This window comes from Helianthus annuus, chromosome 13 (assembly GCF_002127325.2).
Source record: "Helianthus annuus cultivar XRQ/B chromosome 13, HanXRQr2.0-SUNRISE, whole genome shotgun sequence".
NCBI lineage: Eukaryota > Viridiplantae > Streptophyta > Magnoliopsida > Asterales > Asteraceae > Helianthus > Helianthus annuus.
The window spans coordinates 171,832,722-171,859,033 of record NC_035445.2 but is presented as its reverse complement, the minus strand read 5'-3'; the positions used below and the strand labels follow the sequence as shown (position 1 = coordinate 171,859,033).

General features: G+C 39.0%; 1 protein-coding gene across 1 annotated transcript; it reads left to right on the top strand.

The window, feature by feature from the left end:
• Positions 1 to 516: 516 nt before the first annotated feature.
• Positions 517 to 4,623, top strand: LOC110900369 (beta-glucosidase 24). Its single transcript, XM_035982483.1, has 12 exons — positions 517 to 683; positions 824 to 893; positions 1,041 to 1,099; positions 1,232 to 1,307; positions 1,789 to 1,954; positions 2,050 to 2,290; positions 2,384 to 2,505; positions 2,602 to 2,874; positions 2,929 to 2,980; positions 3,072 to 3,180; positions 3,275 to 3,383; positions 4,168 to 4,623. Exons 1-12 carry the CDS (start codon positions 567 to 569, stop codon positions 4,481 to 4,483), a joined length of 1,710 nt encoding a protein of 569 aa, XP_035838376.1. The 5' UTR covers positions 517 to 566; the 3' UTR covers positions 4,484 to 4,623.
• The last annotated feature ends 21,689 nt before the right edge of the window (positions 4,624 to 26,312 follow it).

Below are 26,312 nucleotides of genomic sequence, written 5' to 3'. Positions count from 1 at the left end.
TACCGGCGACACAATTAGCGACGACAACTGTCGTCGCTAAAAGTGCTGCATCAATACCGGCGACAGCTACCATTACCGGCGACAACCGGTCAATAGCGTCCGAGCAATACCGGCGACGCTTTACCGGCGACATGTCGCCGCTAATAGTCAATAGCGGCGACAAAAGGGGTCAATACCGGCGACAGGCGTCGCCGCTAAAGGTGCCCTGTTCTTGTAGTGTTAACTATGGCGAATATGAGGATAGCCCATTTGGTATAGGTATATGCCTCTTAAAGATGAGATCCCGGGTTCAAATCTGAGCAAATGCGTAGTTCAGAATTTTAGTTTAAACCATTTGCCTTTAAAAAAAATTAAATAATTTAACTATGACATGCATTGATGAGTGTTTTTTAGTAAATTTTGAGTTTTAACCATTCATCGTGACTTGTACAAGGTTGATAAAATAATGTCATGCCAAATGAACATGGGTGGGTGGCTATAAATATTGGACCATATGATGCAAATTCTCAACACTCCTTACCATTACGAATTGAAAGATTTTCTCTCGACTCCTTATTTGATTCGTAATGGCTCAAGAACAGATTATCATCTTCCCTGATAATAATTACAACCATGATCCTAATGTCAAACGTCATGATTTTCCTGCTGATTTCATGTTCGGAGTAGGAACATCTGCTTATCAGGTTAATCGATCAACACGTACTCATGCATATATTGTACAAAAATTAATGATTCATTAACAAAATTAATGTCGTATTTGTTTTAACATGATTTTATCCGTTAAGTGGAAACCTCGATCAAGTTGTTAGTTTTGGATTTCTAGATTGAAGGTGCTTGGAATGCAGACGGTAAAGGCTTACAGATCTGGGATTGCTTTACCCTAAGACACCCCGGTACGTATATTATCTCGACCAGTGGTGGACCCAGAAAATTTTCAAAGGGTGTGATCGGGATTTTTCCCTATAAAATACTATAATTTTTTTTATCTACGGCTTCAGTACTTAATAAAACGGATAACAATATATCATTACCGATTGTAGAAAAAATTGCGGACGGCTCAAATGCATGTGTCACTGTTGATAGTTACCACAAAATGAAGGTAAAATATCGTGTTGTAGGTCATGATAATAAATGTTTGTGTCAAATACAATGCAACCATCATGTGAATCCTCATTGACATCAACAGACTAACTAATGACTTATTTGATTATAATGTACGTAAATGTATCAGGAAGATGTTCGGTTGCTGAAAAATATGGGTGTAAAGTATTACAGATTCTCTATTTCCTGGTCCAGGATACTACCAGGTGATATAAATATATAACTTAATATTCTCTCTCTCTCTATATATATATATAGACAACATGGTGAGGAATAGTAACTTTTTTGTGTTTAGTGGTTTTTTTTCATACTAATTAAACTTTATGGCATTCAATTTTTTAACAAATGTTTGGTTTTTTATAACCTTTTATTTTTATTAAAGTTAAATGAGTTTAGTTTTTTTATTAGTTTATGGTTTACTTTTTTTTCCTCAGTTTTAGTCGTCGTTCGATTGCTATTTAGCATGGTTTTACGTCCCCACCCTATCTCCGCTGATAACACGGTTTTACGCCCCTGCACCGCAAGGCGACTAGTTTATAAAAGTTTTCATAACCATTTTACCAACTTTGGATTTTATATGTTATCCATTTTTTATCAATCGATTTTAAGGCCTTAACCAGCGATCCGAACACTGGAGACACCTTACCTTTGATCAAATTTTTTGAAGACATACTTGGGTTTGAACAGGTGGGAAAGTAAGCATGGGCAAAAATTTGGAAGGCATCAACTACTACAACAAGTTAATAGATGAGCTAAAAGCCAATCACATTGAACCATTTGTCACTCTTTTCCACTGGGATCTTCCTAATGCTTTGGAAGAAGAATACATGGGTTTCTTAAGTTCCAAAATTGTGTACGTGCATGTTTATATTTTCTAGCTAGTTTATTTGTGTATGTAGATTATTTATATATTATTACCTAATCCTTTTTTAAACATTAATTTATTAGCGACGACTTTGTGAATTATGCGGAAATCTGCTTCTGGGAGTTTGGTGATCGCGTCAAGAACTGGGTGACATTAAACGAGCCTTACAGATTCACCTACGCTGGTTATGTACAAGGTACCTTTGCACCCGGTAGGGGTGGAGAGAACCAAGACAGTGACCCTGAAACCGAGCCATATATTGTAGCATACAATCTGCTTAATTGTCATTCAGCTGCTTATAAAAAGTATCAAGAGGATTTCAAGGTATACAAGTTAACATATAATATTTCAACAAGTAACATTACTTTTTTATATATGTGGTATAGGTGATTACTTACATCAAACATGATTTTTTAGGATGTTCAAAAAGGTAAAGTAGGAATAACTCTTGACACCAACTTCTTCAAGCCTTTTCGTGGTAAGCATTGCAAAGAGGATGTCAAAGCTGTCGAGTACGCGTATGATTTTATGCTTGGATTGTAAGCACACATAACTTTTCACACCAAGGCCTAAATTTGATTGATTTGCATGTGTGCTAAAGTTAACTAACATAAAAAAATTGCATGTTATGGTAGGTTTATGGAGCCATTAACAAGCGGTGATTGGCCGAAAAACGTGCACAAATTTGCCACGACTCCATCTCACCACCATCCGCAGGGTCGTTATTTGCCTGTATTCACTGACCACCAGAAAAAAATGTTGGTACAATCGTATGATTTTCTGGGAATAAACTACTACACTGCAAATTTCGCTAAATTTAAAGATTCTTCTTCTAGTCATTCGACTGGATTTCTTAGCGATTGTCACTACGAAGCATCAGGTGACAAAAACCTTAAAAAAAATCATTAGTCTGGGGCGACATTTTTTTTTCCGAAAATTATCTTGTCAATTATTAACTGAATTCTTTCTCATGTTTTAGGAAAAGATCCCTTTGGAAACAATATAGGAGGGGTGGTAAGATACACAACCTTACTAGAAGTTATATAAAAAAAAGAAACATGAATTTGAAGTTATGAAAAAAGGTCTAACATGACTTTATTTACAGGCTTTTGATGGATCATGGGTTTATCTTTGTGCCCATGAGCTTGTCGATCTCTTGCATCACATTAAGCAAGCCTACAAAGTTGAAAAATATATTGTAATAACTGAGAATGGTAAAGAAAAAATTACTTAATTTAAATATGGCAGTGAAACATATCCTATTTGATACTCATCAATTCTAAGTTGATGATGGTAATTTCGATACAGGAGCTCCGGACAAGAATGATGATGGAAAAACTTATGAAGAAGTTCGAAATGACGAATTTCGCCTTAAATACATCAAATGGCATCTTGAAGCCATCAGAAGAGTGAATTCGTTAGTGTCTATTCATTTAGTGTACTTGCTATATCTTATTATCAATTGTCATTATCACAAGGTTTCTAATATCATATTAGTTTTCTAAAACTCTTTAGTGTCTCAATTTTTTATTTAACTGTTTTTATAAATATTAGTTTACTAAAATTGAAAAAGTTTTATAAGAAAATATGTTAAAGAATAAGAGTAAAGATCCCGTACAAAGTATCTTATCGTACAAAACGTACGAGTGATATGGAAAAGTAAAAAAAACGCGGTAACATTTTCGTAATTATTTTAATCGTAATTACCTTACAAGATCAAAATTACCCTGCAAAGATCAAAATTATCCTACAAAATCAAAATTACCCTATAAGATCACAATTACCCTACAAGATCGTTTGTGGAGTAATTATGATACTCTACAAAATTACCCTACAGGATCAAAATTACCCTGTAAGATCATTTTACAAGATTACCCTACATGATCATTTGTAGAGTAATTTTGATAATTACCCTACGTGTAAAATAATTACGAAAATGTCACCGCGTTTTTTTTTTCCACTCCATTTATCATACTTTGTATTTGATCTTTTGTCTAAACAAAAACAATAAAGTTTCATAAAAACTTAATAAAAACTATCTATGTTCATTAAGTGATGATGATCAATGATCACTTGGCTAGATTTTGATAAAGAGTTTTCTCCGTTTATTAATGTTTTCAAGCTATTGATCACTTTCTTGGTCATTTTCCAACATTCACTCAACTGCTATATTAGCTACTAATTGTCATCACTTTGTACAGTGTTCGACTATTGACCTCGGAAGGGACTAAGCCCTTGGTCATGGGTTACTTTGTGTGGTCATTCACTGATAGCTTTGAATGGAGTTCGGGGTATACTGTTCGATTCGGCATGAACTATGTTGATTACAAGAACAATTTGCAAAGGTACCCGAAAAAATCAGCACTTTGGTTCAAAAAGTTTCTTTCTGAGGATTGGGAACCACGCAAAAGAAGCCTAATCAATGTTGATGAAGAAGATGAAGTTGCCAATGGTGCACCAGTTAATGCAACACAAGCAATTGAAGTGGTTCAAAAACAGAAGAAGGCAAAAGCATGAGAAGAAACAAGCACGTCTCGATCGATCTCTTTGGTTTATTAATACATCATGCATGTGTGATTTGTGTGTTTAGTATCTGATCATAATTATGGGGAATACAGCTTTAAGTTTAGTTAAATAAATACCCAAGTTACTTGGGAATACAGCTTTAAGTTTAGTTAAATAAATACCCAAGTTACTTGTGATCCTTAAGTTTGTATTTTCTTGTGTGAATAAGATCACAACTATATAAGTGATCATAATAATTGTCAATTTGACATCTGAATAAATTCCTCCCGAATATTCAACAGATTGTCGTGATCCATCAATTCTACATGTTATAAATATATACCAAATACATAGATTTAAAGATTCTTGGATCCACTCTATTGTACTTTTACAAAGAGTTAGAAATCTTCACCCCAATGACTATGATGGTTCAACATCCATATACAGGAATTTACTTGCTCTTGCTCTATTTAACATTCGCATCAATTAGTTTTCATATAGAAAAGCATTCTCGTTTTCGAACCGAGAAACCATCCGAACCGGTTATTGATTCCGTTTTTTACTTACCTTTTGGTGGGTCGGTTAGATCATAGCGAGCGGTTTGGTTTACAATTTATACCGAAAACCAACCGTATAAAACCAGACCAGATAACAAAAAGATATCATATACCTACAATTTTTTAGATACTAATATTATATATAGAGATATTTAATTTAAGTTAATATTGGTGTAGAGATGGTTAAGATCAACCTCAATGAATAATTGAGGGACTTGAGTATGTATTTATAATAAAGGTTACAAAGAATTCTCCCATAATTAAGGAGACTAGACTAAATCAAATGAAAAAGGAAACAAGATAAATACAATAATTACAAATATTATAAATCTTTTCTGCTAATACCCCCTTCAATTGAAAGGGCGGCGGTCCAAGCCATAACTTGTCACGAAAAACTTCAAATTGAGCGCGCGAAAGACTCTTGGTAAAAATATCAGCCACCTGTAGATTGGTTGGAACAAATTTGGTATATAATTTACCAGAATTGACCAATTCACGAATAAAGTGATAATCCAAATCAATGTGTTTAGCACGCTTATAGGACATCGGATTTTGAGTCATGAATAAAGCACTCTTATTATCACATAGCAACGTAGGACGATCAGGCGGCACCACATGTAGTTCCCTTAAAAGATGTGTAATCCAAACTAATTAGCAGCAGTGTTTGCCATTGCCCGATACTCAGACTCACAACTGGATCGGGATACAGATGGCTGCTTCTTAGCACTCCAAGAAACCAGATTTCCACCAAGAAAAATAGAGTAGCCATATGTGGAGCGACGTGTATCAAGACAACGAGCCCAATCAGCATCAGAGTACCCAATGATATAGGGTGAATGAGGACGACTGTAGGTCAAGCCAAAGGATATAGTACCTTTGACATACCGTGAAAGACGTTTGACTGCCCGAAAGTGATCAATAGTCGGATGCTGAAGAAACTGTGAGAGCTGATTTACAGCATAAGATATATCTGGCCTGGTAATAGTCAAATACTGCAAAGCACCAAGCAAGGAATGATAAAGAGTAGGATCCGAATAAGGAACACCATTTGCTGAAAACGACTCATGCGGAGCAAGGGGAGTGCTGACTGGTTTAGCATCAAGTAACTGTGCTCGAAGAAGAATATATGCCGCATACTTTGCTTGAGTAAGAAAAAGACCAGTGTAACTATAGGGAACTTCGAGGCCCAAAAAGTAATTAAGATCCCCAAGGTCTTTGATGGCAAACTCATGATGAAGACGAGAAATAAAGGTAGTGATGGCAGTGTCATTATTTCCTGTAATATAAGATCGTCAACATAGACGAGCAAATACATAATGCGAGACTCATTGCGAAAAACAAAGAGAGATGTGTCCGCACGACTGCAAGAAAAACCATAAGAGGTAAGAAACGTGCTTAAAAGTTGAAACCAAGCACGCGGAGCCTGTTTTAGACCATAGAGGGCCTTGGATATTTTACAAATATAGTTCGGATATTTAGAATCCACAAATCCAGGTGGTTGTTCCATAAACACAGTTTCATTTAGATTTCCATTTAGGAAAGCATTCTTAACATCAAGTTGACGCAACTTCCAGTTATTAAGTACTGCCAGGGAGAGCAAAATGCGGATTGTTGAAACTTTAACGACAGTGCTAAAAGTATGCGAGTAGTCTATCCCTGGGACTTGAGTGAAACCTTGAGCCACCAGTCGCGCCTTATACCGTTCAACGGTCCCATCAGAGTGATATTTAGTGCGAAACACCCATTTAGATCCCACGATATTCGTTGAAGATGGGCGTGGAACTAACGTACATGTGTTATTATGTTGTAAGGCCTTTATTTCATCAACCATTGCTGCCATCGATTTTGGGTTTTTAGCCGCAGATTTAAAGCCACCGAGTTCACTATTAGATGATAAGGTAGCATGCAAATCATAAGAATTGAGAGAAGCAATATCAGCAATATACTTTGGTTTGAAAATTCCTGATTTTGCTCGAGTTGTCATGGGGTGAGAGTTTGAGGGTAAGGGGTGGGCCACGGGTGGAAGTGGATGAGGGATGGGTTTGGGCATAAGGGCTGGTTCGGGTGAAGTAGAGGATGGTCCAGTAGGCTCGGTAGTGGGCTCAGGTTGTAAAGGCGAAGAAGGCTCAGATAAGTGGGTTGGGCTCGAAGGATGGGCTTGGGTATTTGAAGTGGAGGTTGTGGTGGGTATTGGGCCTGGTGGAACGGTTGGCAAAGGTGGGTCAGGAGAGGTACAAAGTGGGCAAACGTGAGATAGGCCAAGGTTATTAAGGTCGGTTGTAGTTAGGCTTGGTGTGGATGGTTTTTGTGATGGTAAATGGGATGGAGTGGGGTAGGAATTTTCATCACAGAAAGTAGTAATGGTTAATTTTTGGGGGTAACTTTGTAGAATAGTAACTAAGTTTTAAAAGTGTTTCAGTTAGGTCACTCAAGTTTCAAAAGTGTTCCAATCAGGTCACTCAACATTCATTCTTCATTAAAATTAAGGGTCTTTTCATCAATTTCATAGGTAACCGTGGTGATGTGAATTTTTGTTTCTTTTTTCTCTTTTATTTGATGCTAACGCCGAGTGATGACGTGGATTGTAACTTGTTTTTTTAATTTTTAATGTAATTAAATGGTTTTTATTTTTAATAAATATAATTTCATATATTAAAATAATTCGACACCAGCATCTTATGCTCCATTTTTTTCTTGACACATGGAAAAAAAGACATGGCTCGATTTGAATGATAAGTTATCTAATAAAGACAAAAACAACACCAATGACCTAATTAGAACACTTTTGAAACTTGGTTACCATTCTGTGAAATATTCCCTAATTTTTGCAAGTCTAGTTTGTGAACATTACCTTCAAATGGAAAAGAAGTTTCATTGAAGCAAGCATGGTGCGAAATATAGATTCAATTAGTGGCTGGATCTAAGCAGCGAAAGCCTTTATGAACAGTAATGTAGCCAATGAAGACACATGGGAGGCTTCGTGGTTCTAATTTATGCTTTGCATAGTCTCGTAAATAAGGGAAAACGAGGCAACCATAGACCCGAAAGTTGGAGTATTGAAGCACCTAGTTAAAAAAACTTCAAATGGAGACTTGTTCTCTAGTAAAGAAGATGGCACCCGGTTAATAATATAATTCGCCGAGGTGAAGGCATCGACCCAAAAATAAGCCGGAACATGAGCATTAAACAACATGGCAAGACCTGTTTCAACAATATGGCGGTGTTTCCGCTCAACACGCCCATTTTGTTGAGGCGTGTATGGGCAAGAGTATCGATGAAAGGTTCCATTGTCCTTAAAGATTTGACGAACTGTGTGATTAACAAACTCGGTACCACCATCACTCTGAAAAACCTTGATTTTAGCGAACATTGTGTTTCAATGTAGGTCCCTCTTCGGAGGATGACGAACCTAAACCTTGTTATACTAACCCACTAGCGAGTGCGGAATCCAAGCTAGCGAGCAAACCGGGATGAAGCAAGTAGAAACATAAACACACAAGGGTTCACCGATTAACACAATCTTGTATTAATACGTATGAAGGTTTCGGTTACAAGCACAATGTTTACAAATCTAACTTGCAAACTCTCAGTGTGTGTATGTGTATTTTGGACAGAATGCTCTCAACTTTCTCTCTATCTCTCGGTGTGCATCTGCTCCAGTGTCTATTCTCAACACACTGCATGGGTATATATATACCCAGCATCTGATGTCTGGTCCGAAGGATCCGATAGATGATCGAAGGATCATCTATCGATGACAAAGTCTCCGAAGGATTCACAAATACTTCAAAGGATTTCATATCCTTCGAAGTTCAACAGTAGCCTTCGTAACATATCTTTCGATGTCATCGAAGGATAGATATTATCCTTCGATGAACTATCCTTCGACACAGAACATATTCAACCAATATTCTAACTGTTGGCCAAGTCAAACCAGGAGGACGGTTGACTTGGTCAACTTACAGGACTGACAAGGACATCGTTTGCATATAGACTGAATACAGACAAAGTACAGACACACGTGCATCAACAAACTCCCCCTTGGCTGTAGCTTTGTCTTTATCTTCTATAGTTGTAGACTCGTCTCGAACTTCGATGGTCTTTGGTCTTCGAGTTCTCAAAACTCTGATGTCCTTTCAAGTCTTCAATGTCGGAGGATCTTCAAAGTCTTCACGTCTTGAAAGCAGAGAGTGTATCAACAAACTACCCGTATCATGTAGGAAGTGTGTTGGCAAACTCCCCCTTAACATAAGCTCCCCCTTGAGTTATGCTCGTGAAATACTTGATCTTTATGAAGTGAGATCCTTGTGGTGTTGATGGTGGTCAGCGGCAACTCGATCATCTTCATCTGTTGAGTGCCTTCACGTCGTGTCTTCATTCCAAAGCTTGTCATCGACCATGTTCTCCTAGCCTTTAGAATCTGCACATGCAAGAAATCTAAACGCATAATGAGAACAACTGCTTGGAATATAGTTAATCATAAACATAATGACACACGTATGACCATGTCACAATCAAACACCGTCCGACAGTTTGAAAGTTTAGAAGAATTTATCAATTTTAATTTTCAACTTTCAAAACATGCAAATTTCGACCGTTTATGAAGATTTAGTCAGTTCGGTTTTCATTCAGGTTTCAGGCAACGAAGACTAGAGCTCCAACATCGTACGATAGAAAATAAAGTAGAAATAAAATCTTTTTGGCTTTTTGTATTTTTCAAATGTAAAGACTGAAAGCAGTAAATAAATATATACAGACATTCTTTTTGCGAGTTTCGAGGGTAAGAGAATCATATCAGTGTACGGTCATACCAAAACACTCTTATTGTTCAGTTAACTAACATTAAGATAAGCATCCTATAACAATTATCGGTATTGTTGTCCACTTAAACTCAACTTATCAGATGTAATCATGGCAAGGAGATACGTTTGACCGTATATGATGTAATCATGACCGGTGTTCATCCACATCACGACACATTCCCGTATCAAGGTATGCACGAGGGTTCATCTTACCGGTGAGTATACCGATTATCATCTGTTTGACCGTATATGATGTGAGATTCTCACTTATTTTGATTTGAAAACAAGCCCTATGTGATATAATCACTTATTGATGAGGAACTTGATTTTCATATGCATGAAGGCACAGGTGCAAGTCCGTGAACAGGTCAGTACTTCCGTACAGCAGAGAGACGAACTTGACACCTGAAAAAATGTGATATTTTATCACTTATTTGATTTGGACATGTGATTGTTTATCACTTATTGAGGTCGAATGCAGTATGTAATATGTACACGTATGTATAGTATCATGGAAGATCTAGACTTGCGTCCCCGTTATTTTTCGGTAAAAGATACAACCATGATACCCAGATGATAAGCAGCATAAAGACCGAATATCTCAGAACCTCGGCAATCTATCAAACGAAATTTCGGTACTAAGACCATATGCCAATGAATGGTTCCCACCTGGTCTTCAGTCGATTAAGATTTATATCACCCTGCACACTTTAACATGATTGTGAGCCTACCGATACATCTTATATAGAGTTGCTTATCGTTTTTCTTTTAAGGTTTAAAGAGGTTTGGATAGACCACTGATGTACTATCATTTTCTCTTTTTCGCGCCAGGAAACTCATTTTTGCTTTTCTATTGTTTTTGTGTTTTTGAAATTTTTCAATGTTTTTGGATTTTCCGATTTTTGGATTTACTCCCCCTAAAATCAATAAACTAAGATAAATTTAAAACACAAAGATATTTACAAAAATGATTTTCCGATGTTGGTTTTACTCTTGCTTGACCTTAATGCCGTTTACCAATAATAAAAAGTCAAATCTTGATTTGTCAAATGCCTTGGTAAACAAGTCGGCACGCTGGTCATCGGTGTGGACCTTAACAACATCGATTAGCCTTTTCTCAAAGCAATCACGTATGAAGTGATATTTGATTTCGATGTGTTTGGTCTTTGAATGCTGCACATGATTTCTAGTGATATCTAAAGCAGCAGAATTATCAACGTAAATGGGAGTAGTTAGGAATTCAAAACCGTAGTCCCGCAATTGTTGTTGGATCCAAAGAACTTGGGAGCAACAACTTGAGGCAGCAATGTATTCAGCTTCGCATGTTGATGTAGCGACGCATGTCTGCTTCTTGCACTGCCATGTGACTAGGCGATTTCCTAAAAACTGACATCCAGCCGTTGTGGATTTGCCGTCGATTTTGCATCCGCCAAAATCAGAATCACTGAAAGCGACCAAGTCAAAGTTATTATCCCTAGGGTACCACAGACCGGTGTCAGGGTACGCCTTCAAATAACGAAAAATCCTTTTAACAGCTGCAAGATGGGAGGGCTTTGGATTAACTTGATATCTGGCAAGTAGACACGTTGGGTACATTATGTCTGGCCTTGATGCTGTGAGGTACATAAGAGATCCGATCATAGCGCGATAGTTTGAGGGGCTAACAGCTTCTCCCTTCAAGTCAGGATTAATTCCGTGATTCGTTGGCAATGGGGTACCAATGGGTGTTGCATCAGACATCTGGAACCGGCTCAAGATGTCGCCAACATATTTAGTCTGATGGATGAATATCCCAGACTCTGTTTGTTGTACTTGCAGGCCCAAGAAGAAAGTCATTTCCCCCATAGCACTCATCTCGAATTTATCCTGCATTATTCGCTCGAAATTCCTACACAAGACATCATTAGTAGAACCAAAAATGATATCATCAACGTATACCTGAACCAGAAGAAGATCTCCATCTTGTTCTTTGATGAAAAGAGTACAGTCGATAAGACCTCTTCGAAAACCGTTCTCCAGCAGATAATGAGATAAGGTTGCATACCAAGCTCGTGGTGCTTGATGAAGACCATAGAGAGCTTTGTTGAGCAACCAAACCCGATCGGGGTGGATAGGATCTTCAAAACCTGGAGGCTGTTCGACGTATACCTCTTCTTCAACCACACCATGTAAAAATGCACTTTTCACGTCCATCTGATAAACCTTGAATCCTTTGAAGGACGCATAGGCTAGAAAGATTCGAATTGCTTCGAGACGTGCAACAGGCGCATAGACTTCGTTGTAGTCGATTCCCTCAATCTGACGAAAACCTTGAACGACTAAACGTGCTTTGTTTCGGATAACAACTCCGCGGTCATCCTTTTTGCATTTGAAAACCCAACGGGTACCAATCTTCTTGTATCCAGCAGGTTTCTCTACGAGTTTCCAGACACCCAGCTTCTGGAATTGTTGCAGCTCTTCCTGCATTGCTTCCACCCAAGCGTTATCTTTCAAGGCATCTTTCCACGTTCTTGGCTCTTCCTGTGAGACATAACACGTGAAAGACCAATCATTCTGTTGCCCGGATTCTCGAATAGCCGCATACAAGCCTGCATTGTTGTTGTTCCGCAACATGTTTCTCGTTTGAATGCCACTTTGCACGTTTCCAATGATGTTTTGTTGAGGATGGGTATTATGAATCCTAGTTCCTGGATTATCTGGAACTGGAATATTTATACCCAGGTTGTTGAGATTAAGATCAACAACCAAATCAAGACCCGGAATTGACGAAGAAGATGATGCAGTAGCCTCAGCTGTTCTATGGGTATCCACTGGAGGAGTACCCTCAGAAGTACCATGAACTGCTGTTGTAGGGGCTTCTTGATCTGCATCTAGAAATTCATCATCCTCTGAAGATTCGTTCAACTCGGCAGCATCATGAAAATCCTCATTGTCGAGAGTATTGTTGTTCACCGAAGAGGATGGTTCTTGATTGACAAGAATTGGACGAACCACCGGTGAAACTGTTGCATTGTCACTCTCGAAAAACATCCTTGCCGCAGCACTATCTTCAACGGCTTCAACATTGATCGAATTGAAGAAGTCATCGTACTCAAACATCCAAGGTTGACCCGGATTTTTAACTGGCAAGGTGTGCCTTTGTACTCTGACCTCTGACCATTCCTCGACCCTTTTAGTCTCTAGATTATAGACTCGTAAGTTAGGGGTGGCATACCCAAGAAAGTATCCATCAATTGCTTTTGCCCCAAACTTTCCATTAGGATCGATGATTGTGCATGGAGCTCCAAACGGTTCAAGATAAGACAAATCTGGTTTCCGTTTTTGAAGAAGCTCAAAGCAGGTCTTGTTGTGCCTTTTGACTGTAAGGACTCTGTTCAATGTATAGCATGCAGAGGCTACAGCTTCAGTCCAGAATGGAATGGGCAACTGCGACTCTACCAACATTGTCCTAGCAGTCTCGATCAATGTGCGGTTCTTACGTTCAGCGACGCCATTCTGTTGAGGAGTATAAGCTGCACTAAACTCATGAAGAATACCCTTTGAAGTGCAGAACTCTGTCATGGAATGATTTTTAAATTCAGTACCATTGTCGCTACGTATCCGCCTAACCTTCAACTTATACAAATTCTCAATCTGAATGATCAAGTTTTTGATAATGCCAAAGGTTTCACTCTTGTGTGCCATGAATGCAACCCAAGAAAATCTTGAATAATCATCAGTTATCACTAGGCAGTATTGATCACCCCGAATACTCTTGTGCTTGACAGGACCGAACAAATCCATGTGCAAACGTTCAAGAGGAACTGCCACCGTGTTGATCTTCTTTGTAGGGTGCTTCTTCTTTGTTTGTTTTCCTTTCTGGCACGAAACACAGACGTCTTGAAGATGGAAATTTTTGAGAGGAACACCATTCACTAATTCATTTGAAACCAAATGATTCATTTTGCGAAGATGAATGTGTCCCATACGTCTATGCCAAGAGATAGTGTCTTTTTCTGTGGCTTTAGAAACGAAACAAGTTGCTTGTGCAGACGTAGTAATAGCTTGGCTCATGTCAAGGACGTACAAATCATTTATCCTTGGAGCCGACAAGAGAATCCATTCTTTTGGAATTTTGAAGCCGGGTTTCAGCACATAGCATCCATTAGCATCAAAGTGTACTGAGAACTGCTTGTCACAGATTTGAGAAACACTAAGAAGATTGTGATCAAGTTGTTGCACAAAATTGATCTTGTCAAAGCTGACAATCCCGTTAGATATCATTCCTTCACCAGTTATATATCCACCCTTATCTCCAGCAAAAGCAACATAACCTCCTCTAATAGATTTGACGTCGTAGAGAAGCTTCATGTCGCCTGTCATGTGCCTGGATGCCCCACTATCAACAATCCAATGACTACTGATAGTTCCTCCTGGAACACCCTGCACATGAACTCAAATGATTAGTTGGAGATGGGGACCCAAGCCATTGTGGTCTTGGGTCTTCCATTTTCATCAATGACAATAACCTCTTGTCTTTGATGGTTGGTGTATTGTGATGATCCCCCTGATTCAGTAACCGATTTTGGTCTCCAGGTCTGTTTTGGTTTACCAGTATTGTTCTTTAAAATTTTAACTTCTTTGTTGTTGGAAGTTTTTGGATTGTCTGGTTTTACAGAAACAGATTGTTTTTGAACCACATCGGTTTTAATTACCTTCTCAAGTTTCTTGACCTGTTGGCGTTTCTGTTTCTTTTCCCTTTCTTTTACAAGGCGGGGATCTTGTTTTACAGAAACAGATCACCTACGGTCATTGGGTCACGGGGAGCATCAACTTTTTCTTTCAGTTTATGAAGATATGGGCAATTCTGAATTATATGCCCAATGGTTCCACACTCAAAACATGATCTTCGTTCAACAAACCCCGAAGAATCATGTGATCGTTTAGCCGATGATGTTGAACTTTGTGAACTCGAGGTACTAGGCTTTGAACTGTTTTGTTCATTTCTTTTTAGAACTGTAGCTTTCTTGACAAAATCCAAGTTAGATTGGTTTTCAAACTTTTCCATTTTGTCTGTTCCCGTCGATTTCACAAAGTTAACATTTTTCTTCTTCTTTTGATTCGGCTTCTTTTGAGTTTGAGCTGGTGCCTTTCCTTTTGGCTTGATGTGAGTTTGCTGTTTTGGCACTGTTGGTAATTTCTTATTGCCAAACTGTTTTCGAATTTCAGCCTTTGGAATAGGAGGACACTGTGTAACCGTCACATTAGGTCCTGCCTTTCCCAAAAACTTACTCGTCGAATTTTCAAAGACTTTACTAATTAAGGATTGATTAACGTTCTTAATAGGAAAATCTTTGTCTGAATAAATTTTTTCATCACCAACCAGAGTGTACAGCAAATTCACACTCTCCAACTCTTTCTCAGCAATGGACTCGATCGCAACAGTCTTAGCGGGTTTTGCAGGAGGATCACATAGAATGTAATTCTCAAGAGGTATGTCCTCATCCTTGACAACCGCATCAGACTTTGCTTTGACAGCATCATCATATTCATCATCAGACAAATCAGCATCCTCAATAATGACAGGAGGATCCTGATTCTGTTCAGCACTTACAAATGTATCTGCTGACACATCTGAATCTGAGGATACTTCTTTCTGGTATCCGAGTCCTGCTGCAAACTCTTTCACATCTAGAGGCACAGATGGTTCAAAGATCACCCTGTCCTCCTCATCAGGCATGGCATCATAATTATGTCTCACTGGTGGTGGGCACTTCTGATAGCCTATGCACGTGACATCCCGTTTCGCTTTCTGAACGTCAATGATGTGATCCAGCACATAACTAGAGCTCAAATAACTGTCTAGCTTAAGTTGGATCGCATCACTTTCGGTTTTCACACAAGCCATCTCTTTTTGCATATCCTCAAGACGAGATATATACAAATTAATATCAGTTTGTTTTCTGGAAACCATTTTTGTCAGTTCAGTTTTATCTTTCTTTAATGTTTCAATTACTGACTTGAATTCTTTTTCATGGTTTTCATAAAACATGTTGGCTTCTGTGCATTTTGAAAGATCCACAGTCAACTTTTGATTGTGGATGAATGTCACATCATATTTTTCTTGCAAAGCTTCGTGCTTACTTTGCAAGTCACTCAAATTCTCATTCAAAGTAGTATGTTTGTCTTGCAAGTCAAACAAACTAGCTTGTAAAGCATCATGTTTGTCTTGCAACTCAGACATACTTTTCTCCATATCAGCACATCTAGCACGCAATCTATCATAATCATCACATTTATCAATAGTGGGTTCATCGACACATACCTGACTTGATGAACCGTCGACATTAGCCATAAAGGCTGAATGGAGAGAAGACGAAGTATACGCAGCTTGATCCACCAGAATAGATCTTCTATCAGTTCTTGCTGCTGCTTCCTCCAAAAGTTCATCAATATCAGCATCAACTGAAATACCTGATATCTCACCCACATTTTCATCACCTGATCTTGAGGATTCTTCATCGGAACTCCTGCTTTCACCAGAGGAGTCTTCATCCTCAGAAGATTCACCACCATTGGCGGAAGATTCTCCACCACTGGTGTGAATAGTATCCTTCACAACCTCAGCAAAACACGCTGTTCTATCCGGGGCATCACTACTCAGCTGAATCGACCAGTCACAACCTTCATCAACTTGAACCACAAGTGCCTGGTTAGCATTTGATGGTCCCACTTGGTTGTTAACCGGTACCAGTGTACGCTCATTGTTCCTTGGTTGATTCTGATTTGCCCTATCCCCTTGACCTCTGAAGGGATTTTGATTCCCATGCTGTGCTGGCCTCGTACATTCACGCTTGAAATGGCCACGTTCTCCACAATTAAAGCACTTCACCGCCTGTTTATCGAACCCATACTTGGTGTCTTTCTTGCTCTCCAAGCTGGTTCTGCCAGTTCTCTCCATGTAATCCTTTGCCCTTCTAACAGCACTAGCAAAGGCCCACTTGATATCCATCAACTCCATTTCCTCCTTATCAATCTGCTGATAGTCTTCTTGTGTCAGATTAATGTTGCCAATCTGACCTTCAACTAGCCCGCAGTATGCACTCACCAAAGTGTTAAGCAGCTCCATGTGTTCCTTTGCTACTTCAACATTGACTTTTGAGAAGCTTGAGGTGTTGAGTCGTACTGTTTCTGGCTTTGATTGTTGACCAGCAGATGAAGTACCTCCATAACATGCTTGAGCAGGAGGAGGAGGAGGTGGTTGAATCGGATTTCCATACATGTCTGTGGTAGGAGGTGGCTTAACAGGAACTTGCACTGGATTTCCATACATATCCGTGCTTGTGACAAAAGCTGTCTGAAGTGGTGCATGTGAACCATGGTTGCTTGGCACAAGGGCTTTTGAAGAAGAAGTACTTGTAGTTCCATAATACATTTCTGGATTCTGTGGCACGGGAACTCTCTTTGCCTTCAAGGTTTCTTCCTGATCCTTGTTTTCCAAAAGCTGAACGAAGTCGTTGATATTTGTTGTTTTCAACACTCCGTTATACTTCAGGATTTCCAAGAAGCTACTCCATTGAGGAGGCAATGCATCGGCAAACTTCTTCACCACTTCTGATTGAGTTGTAGTTACACCAAAATTATTCAACTCAGTAAGCAAATGATAGAATCTGCTTGTCATGTCTCCCAAAGACTCCTTATCTATGCATGTGAAACCGTCAAATTCTTTCTTGAGCAGATCATAACGCAACTGACGTGTTGCTTCATTCCCTACTCCTCTGGTTTTCAAACCGTCCCACAACTTCTTTGTAGTCTTGAAGCTGACAAACTGATGATAGATGTCTTTGCTTAACGCCTGAGTGAGAATGGCGTAGGCTTTCTTCTCCAGATCATATGTTTTCTTTTGATCCTCTGGAAGGTCAGCAAAACTAGCAGTTGATGAAGCAGCAACCTCGATAGCTTGATCGAAATCTGTGGTGAAACGTATCCACAGCTCAGTATTTTGGCCAAGAACATATGTACGGAAACGATCAGCCCAACCCGGATACTCGTTTAGATGCATTAGCTTTGGAGGTCGATTCAAACTTCCTGTTTCACTTTCGCTCAATAAGATACTCTGAATACTCGGAGTTTGATTCGATACCAACGCCCATTGATTTCCCTGAGAAGATGTCGATACCGGAGATTCGGCCCATGAAGGCGATAGACTCGTAGACGTGTATTTTCCACTGTCTGGCACTGGTGTACCCCACCATGAGGGAGTGGAACCTGAACTTGTATATTTACCACTGTCTGGGGCCGGATTCCACCAATTCGGATTCATGATTGATAAGCAAAATAAATGCTAAGTGAATATTCCGAAAGATCACACAGCCGAAGGGTCCTGTTTGAAAGATCTAAACCACAGAAACTAGTTAACAATAAGCAAACCACAATCGAAAGATCAAATCTTGTTCGAAGGATCAACAGTGCTCGAAAGATCACTGTTGAATCTCTAACAATGATTTCGAAAGATTCACAAACTCGAATGATTCACTATTTGAAAGATCCCTATCTTTCGAGTATATATATATCCTTATCTTTCGTATAGCCGTCTTTCGAAAAGATTCCCTGGTTCGAAGGATAGATCTCTGACTTCGAAGGATGGGTCGAAAGATAATTATCTATCGAGCCTTCCTGATCGAAAGATGGTCTTTCGATGTCGAAAGATATCCTTCGAATCCTTCTGACACAACTGAAAAAGGTGACAGGTTGGTGAGAAAGGTGATAGGTTGGTATACCAACTTTCGGCAGAAAGGATGTTCTGCCAACAACTTTTCACCAACTTTGACTTTCAAACAAAGTATACCCAAAAATGGCAAACCTTATCCAAAAGATCCAGTCACCTGAACACACCGGAAATATGGCCGGAAAATTTAAAGTTTCTCAAAAACAAGTTTTTAAGTTACCCAACCCGACCTTAAACACTCCCGAAGGTTTAGAACTCGTTTTTCAGTTTAAAGATGCAAGAAAAACCACCAAAACGGATGCTAAACCTAGTGTTCAAACACACCAAGAACTTGAACAAACCCGGTTTTAAACAAGGTAAAGAGCCACGGCTCTGATACCACTTGTAGGTCCCTCTTCGGAGGATGACGAACCTAAACCTTGTTATACTAACCCACTAGCGAGTGCGGAATCCAAGCTAGCGAGCAAACCGGGATGAAGCAAGTAGAAACACAAACACACAAGGGTTCACCGATTAACACAATCTTGTATTAATACGTATGAAGGTTTCGGTTACAAGCACAATGTTTACAAATCTAACTTGCAAACTCTCAGTGTGTGTGTGTGTATTTTGGACAGAATGCTCTCAACTTTCTCTCTATCTCTCGGTGTGCATCTGCTCCAGTGTCTATTCTCAACACACTGCATGGGTATATATATACCCAGCATCTGATGTCTGGTCCGAAGGATCCGATAGATGATCGAAGGATCATCTATCGATGACAAAGTCTCCGAAGGATTCACAAATACTTCGAAGGATTTCATATCCTTCGAAGTTCAACAGTAGCCTTCGTAACATATCTTTCGATGTCATCGAAGGATAGATATTATCCTTCGATGAACTATCCTTCGACACAGAACATATTCAACCAATATTCTAACTGTTGGCCAAGTCAAACCAGGAGGACGGTTGACTTGGTCAACTTACAGGACTGACAAGGACATTGTTTGCATATAGACTGAATACAGACAAAGTACAGACACAAGTGCATCAACATTCAACAAGTTTAATAAATGCGGGCAAGACCGAATAAAAGTCGGTCTTAGTTTTAAGTGGGTAAAACCACATAAACCTGGAGTAATCATCCACAAAAATAACATAATAACGAAAACCATCAGAAGAGGTAATAGGGGCAGGTCTCCACAAATCACAATGGACTAAATTTAATGGAAAAGAAGCACGTTTTTCATTAGAAATAAAAGGTAGACGTTGTCCCTTAGCAAGTTGACAGGAAGCACAAATAGTAGGTTTAGGCAACAAAGAAGTAACAGACAAAAAACCAGACTTGTTCAAAACAGAAATCACATCAAAAGAAACGTGTCCTAAACGTGCATGCCATAACTCAAAGGATGCTTTATTGGAAACATCAGCAACAAAAGCTCGCGGGCCATCCTTAAGCACATAAAGTCCATCAGCACATATTCCTCTAGCGAGAACCTGTTTTGTCAACCGATCCTGAATATGAAAATAATGTTGAGAAAACAATACATCAACAGGATGATTGATCGAGAGTGTTAAATACGGGTGCTAAAGTGCTTATCTTACGTGACGTAGTTCGTTTTACGTGATTATATGTCTCAAATATGATAACTACGAGTTTTATGGTTTCGCAGGTTAAACGCGAAAAACGGTGAAGTTTGGAATATAAGGTGATGAAACGGAACAAGCACGGATGATTATTAAAGAGATATCGCGTTAAATGGGAGTTGTTCGAATCCAAACATAGCTCAAAGGAAATAGATATTTTGTGGACTTTTGAGATGAGAATATTGAGAGATAAAGAGGAGCCGCCATTTTGGAGGCACAAGACAAAGTCAGACAACATCAAAGCATATGTCCACGTGAATTTGAGGTGGCGGCTAACATATAACAAAGTGGGAGCACACAAAGTCAATAACATTGATCTTGATCAGCATTATCATGTTATGTAACATTGGGAATATGACTACTTTTTGACTGCACATGCAAAGAGGAAAGTAGTCAACAATCACGTGGAGCAGAGACACATGAGGGACAATTTTGGCATCCATATGCATGTGAGGGAATTATTAAATCATCATCTCTAATCAGTGTGACATGCATGCAATTTTGGTCGAATGCACATAAAAGAAACAGAAACTCTTACTTGTGGTTTACGCTTTGGAAATGAGGTTTACGGTTGGAACATGGTTTGCACGTGATCAAGTGTTTGGTGGGCTTTAGGATGGATCGATGTTTGGCAGCCACTTTCATTAATTTCTGGGCCTTGATAACTAATCAAAAATCATCGTTCAAGGGGATTATTCGAGGGAATTGGGGAGGCGGCCGTATATCACAATTTCTTGGGAGCTTTCAATTCATCACTCGACATCATCGATCATTCACCATTAATCATCAATCTTCCAAGCAACATCCGAACCAATCATGTCTTCAACTCTCTTTCAAGCTATCGAAGATTGCACGAACGTCATGAGCGGCTAGGTTTCCCGTGGCCGTCTCCGGGAATAGGGTTTGTGTCTGAACATTGGGTTTGCTTATGTTTACAACTTTTTGGATTAGAAACTGATTAATCTTTCGGTTAGTCGTTTTTATTGTTTTTGTTTCGATTAAACAGTATTTGATTATCGTAATCATTCTTGTTCATCAATTATTTGGTTTGCTCATCAACAACCGGGATTAAATTCTAGGATGTCATTGTTTTAAACCTTTAATCATTGAACCTGTTAATGTTTATGAAATCTAAAATTGGTAATTAACTGGATTACTATTCATTTGCATCAATCTTTCGGTTTCGATCGTGGATCATTGCAATCAAATATATTGTCCGTTAATTATTTATCAAAACAAGTTTTACAAATCATGTCTATGTGATTTTCAACTGGTTGTAACTAAGTAACCTGATTTTCTGCATAACCTGAAAACTCGGAGATTGGTCCCTTTTCTCATTATTATTTACAACTACAATTTCACATTTGCTTTCACAATCATTCTCAAACTGCAAAAGGCAATAAGTTAGACATAGATGATAATTAAAACAACCAACTTTCATACTTTCCACTGATTCCCCGTGGATTCGACACCATACTTGCCCTTTACTAGTAAAAGGTGAATAGGACACTTTTAACTTATATTTTTGACCGATCTTACGACATCGATCAATGATCAGCAGCCAACTTGCTTATAGATAATAATTTCTTGGTAACATTAGGAACAACAAACACATTACATAGCTTAATATTATGGCAAAGATTATATGACCCCGTGTGAGTAATGGGAAGTTGCTTACCATCTCCAAAAACAACTTTATTATTACCTTTGTAAGGACTAGAATGATGAAGACATTCCTCATACGAGGCCATATGATCAGAAGCTCAAGAATCACCTGTCCAGTCCAGTCCAGTCCAGTCTGGAGTATCATAAGTGACATGGCACTGGGTATGGAACGCCTTGGCTAAAGAATCATCCAACGAAGGAGCCTGAGTTGCATACTTATGAAGGTTCGGACAAGCTGATGCATAGTCGTCGTTGGTACGGCAAAGTTGGCAGTGAGGAGGGCGACGATTGCTGCCACGACCCTTAGTAAAAGAACCACGAGAAGAACCACCGTGAGGAGAAGAGCCACGACCCCGACCAAAGTCACGTCGTTTCTGGGTTGTAAACGCGGCTGGTGGGGTGACAGTACGATGGATAGATTGTAAAAATAATTCATGACTTTTTGCTTGAGCAACAAGATCCTGAAATAGAGGAGTCGGCTTGGTCGCACGTAAGGCGGTAGAGAAAACCTCAAAAGAGGGTCCGAGCCCACAAAGAAACTAATGAAGTTTGTCGATATCAGCAACCAGGTGTCCGATTGCAGCAAGTTGCTCACAAATATGCTTAAAAAGGCGAGAAAAATCCATAACAGAGTATGTACCTTTAGTTAACTGACGAAGAGAATCACGCAGAGACCGGATATGTTCAACCGAAGCATTACTGTAGGCGTTTTCTAAGGCTGTCCAGATTTGGTGTGCACCGGTGAGGCCAAGAACCTCTGTTGCAGCCTCCTCGGTTAAGGAAGAGAGGAGGAGAAGAGCAGCTTTTTGATCGTTGGTAGTCCAGGAAACAAACTCGAGATTCAGATTGGTTTTATTATCTTCCGTAAGGGTCTCAGGCGGCGGTACAGAAGAGCTGTCGATGTGACTTGAGAGGTGATGAAGGGCCACTAAAAGGCGCATATGATTGCGCCACACCAAATAATTTGAAGCAGAATGTTTGATAGGGGAAAGGTGAGGGACAGTCATGTTGGTGAGGGAATCAGTGGCGGCCATAGTTACCAGGAAGAAAGAAACGAAGGGGAGAGGGAAAAGAAGGGAGGCGAGTAGGAGATTAGGATTAAGTTTTTGATTAGGCTGATACCATTTAGAGATGGTTAAGATCAACCTCAATGAATAATTGAGGGACTTGAGTATGTATTTGTAATAAAAGTTACAGAGAATTCTCCCATAATTAAGGAGACTAAATCAAATGAAAAATGAAACAAGATAAATACAATAGTTACAAATATTATAAATCTTTTCTGCTAATAATTGGTTTAGTTTAATTGAATTTAAATACATCATAAGTGAGCTAAGCCCATTTCCATACTGTAAAATCTCATTACCGAAGGAATCCATTTTCACAATATTCCAAGAATCAAAAGTTTCCAACCCCTAAAAAACAAGTTTGACATTCAAAGGTAAACAACCAAAACATTACATAACCTGGCCGTTCCAATTCCCTCGTCGTTCGAAGACTTCGAAAAACATGGTAAAAACCTAAAGGCCTAACAAGCCCAAACCATGAAACCAAACCGTTACTAACGGTTTGGTTTAAGAGTTCTATGGTTCGGTTCTGGTTTACACAAGAAAAAACCCGTTACTAATGGTTCGGTTTAGACTTTGACCTAAAAACCACGAAAACAGGACCGTGAACACCCCTATTGTCTTATCCGATTATTCATTTTTATAGGCACAAAATACTTTAATCTCATAGCTAAACCAGACGTGTATCAGAAACTGTAGGTCCCTCTTCGGAGGATGACGAACCTAAACCTTGTTATACAAACCCACTAGCGAGTGCGGAATCCAAGCTAGCAAGCAAACCAGGATGATTCAAGAACAAACACAAACACACAAGATTCAACGATTAACACCACTTGTATTAATGCGTATGAAAGGTTCCGGTTACAAGCACAATGTTTACAATCAGTTTGCAAACTCTCAGAGTGTGTGTGTGTGTGTGTTTTTACAGAATGCTCTCAACAATCTCTCGGATGTGTGTGTGCATCTTGTCTCGGTCAAAACACACTGGATGTGTTTATATACTAAAACACAGCAGGTCTGGTCGAAGGATCAGATAGATGTCTCGTAGGATCATCTATCGAAGACTAAGCCTATCCAAGGATCACAGGGACCTCGAAGGATGATCCATCGAGGTCCATCAACCGAATCATATCTTTCGAGGAGATCGAAGGATCTAAATTATCCTTCGATCTCTCATCTTTCGATGGCACATCTTTCGACTCAGACACATTACAACCAATAACTAACTGTTTGACTAAGTCAAACCAGGAGGACGGTTGACTAGTCAAACTTACATGACTAACAAAGACATCGTTCATAATCGTGACCGAATACAGACAAAGTACAGACATAAGTGCACCAACAAACTCCCCCTTGGCTGTAGCTTTGTCTTGATCTTCTATGATTGTAGATTTGTCTCGATCTTGATCATCGTTGATCTTCGAGTCTTCAAGACTCTGATGTCTTTTCAAGTCTTCAAGTTTTCAATGTCGGAGGATCTTCAAAGTTGATCTCTCATCTTGAAGGCGAAGAGTGTATCAACAAACTACCCATATCATGTAGGAAGTGTGTTGACAAACTCCCCATTAACATAAGCTCCCCCTTGAGGTATGCTCGTGAAAGTCTTGTAATTTATGAAGTAAGATCCTTGTGGTGTTGATGAAGGTCAGTGGCAACTCGATCATCTTCATCAGTTGAGTGCCTTCACGTCGTGTCTTCATTCCTAAGCTTGTCATCGACCATGTTCTCCTAGCCTTTAGAATCTGCACATGCAAGAAATCTAAACGCGTAATGAGAACAACTGCTTGGAACATAGTTAATATAAACAAATGACACACGTATGACCATGTCACAATCAAACACCGTCCGACGGTTTGAAAGTTTAGAAAAATTTATCAATTTTAATTTTCAACTTTCAAAACATGCAAATTTCGACCGTTTATGAAGATTTAGTCAGTTCGGTTTTCGTTCAGGTTTCAGGTAACGAAGACTCGAGTTCCAACATCGTACGATCGAAAATAAAGCAGAAATAAAATCTTTTAGGTATTTTGAATTTCTCAAATGTAAAGACTGAAAGCAGTAAATAAATATATACAGACATTCTTTTTGCGAGTTTCGAGGGTAAGAGAATCATATCAGCGTACGGTCATGCCAAAACACTCTCTTTGTTCAGTTAGTTAACATTAAGATAAGCATCCTATAACAATTATCGGTATTGTTGTCCACTTAAGCTCAACTTATCAGATGTAATCATGGCGAGGGGATACGTTAATGTATGATTTATACTTACCGACCGGTGTTCATCCACATCACGACACATTCCCGTATCAAGGTATGCACGAGGGTTCATCTTACCGGTAAGTATACCGATTATCATCTGTTTGACCGTATAAGCTGTGAGATTCTCACTTATTTTGATTTGAAAACAAGCCCTATGTGATATAATCACTTATTGATGAGGAACTTGATTTTCATATGCATGAGGGCACAGGTGCAAGTCCGTGAACAGGTCAGTACTTCCGTACAGCAGAGAGACGAACTTGACACCCGGATAAATGTGATATTTTATCACTTATTTGATTTGGACATGTGATTGTTTATCACTTATTAAGGTCGAATGCAGTATGTATTATGTACACGTATGTATGGTATCATGGAAGATCTAGACTTGCGTCCCCGTTATATTTCGGTAAAAAATACAACCATGATACCCAGATGATAAGCAGCATAAAGACCGAATATCTCAGAACCTCGGCAATCTATCAAACGAAATTTCGGTACTAAGACCATATGCCAATGAATGGTTCCCACCTGATCTTCAGTCGATTTAAGATTTATATCACCCTGCACACTTTAAAATGATTGTGAGCCTACCGATACATCTTATATAGAGCTGCTTATCGTTTTTCATTTAAGGTTTAAAGGGGTTTGAATAGACCACTGATGTACTATCATTTTCTCTTTTGCTCACAGGAAACTCATTTTTGTTTTTCTATTGTTTTTCTGTTTTTGAAATTTTTCGATGTTTTTGGATTTTCAGATTTTTGGATTTACTCCCCCTAAAATCAATAAACTAAGAGAAAATTTAAAACACAAAGATATTTACAAAAATGATTTTCCGATGTTGGTTTTACTCTTGCTTGACCTTAATGCCGTTTACCAATAATAAGAAGTCAAATCTTGATTTGTCAAATGCTTTGGTAAATAAGTCGGCACGTTGGTCATCGGTGTGGACCTTAACAACATCGATTAGCCTTTTCTCAAAGCAATCACGTATGAAGTGATATTTGATTTCGATGTGTTTGGTCTTTGAATGCTGCACAGGATTTTTAGTGATCTGTAAGGCAGCAGAATTATCAACGTAAATAGGAGTAGTTAGGAATTCAAAACCGTAGTCCCGCAATTGTTGTTGGATCCACAGAACTTGGGAGCAACAAC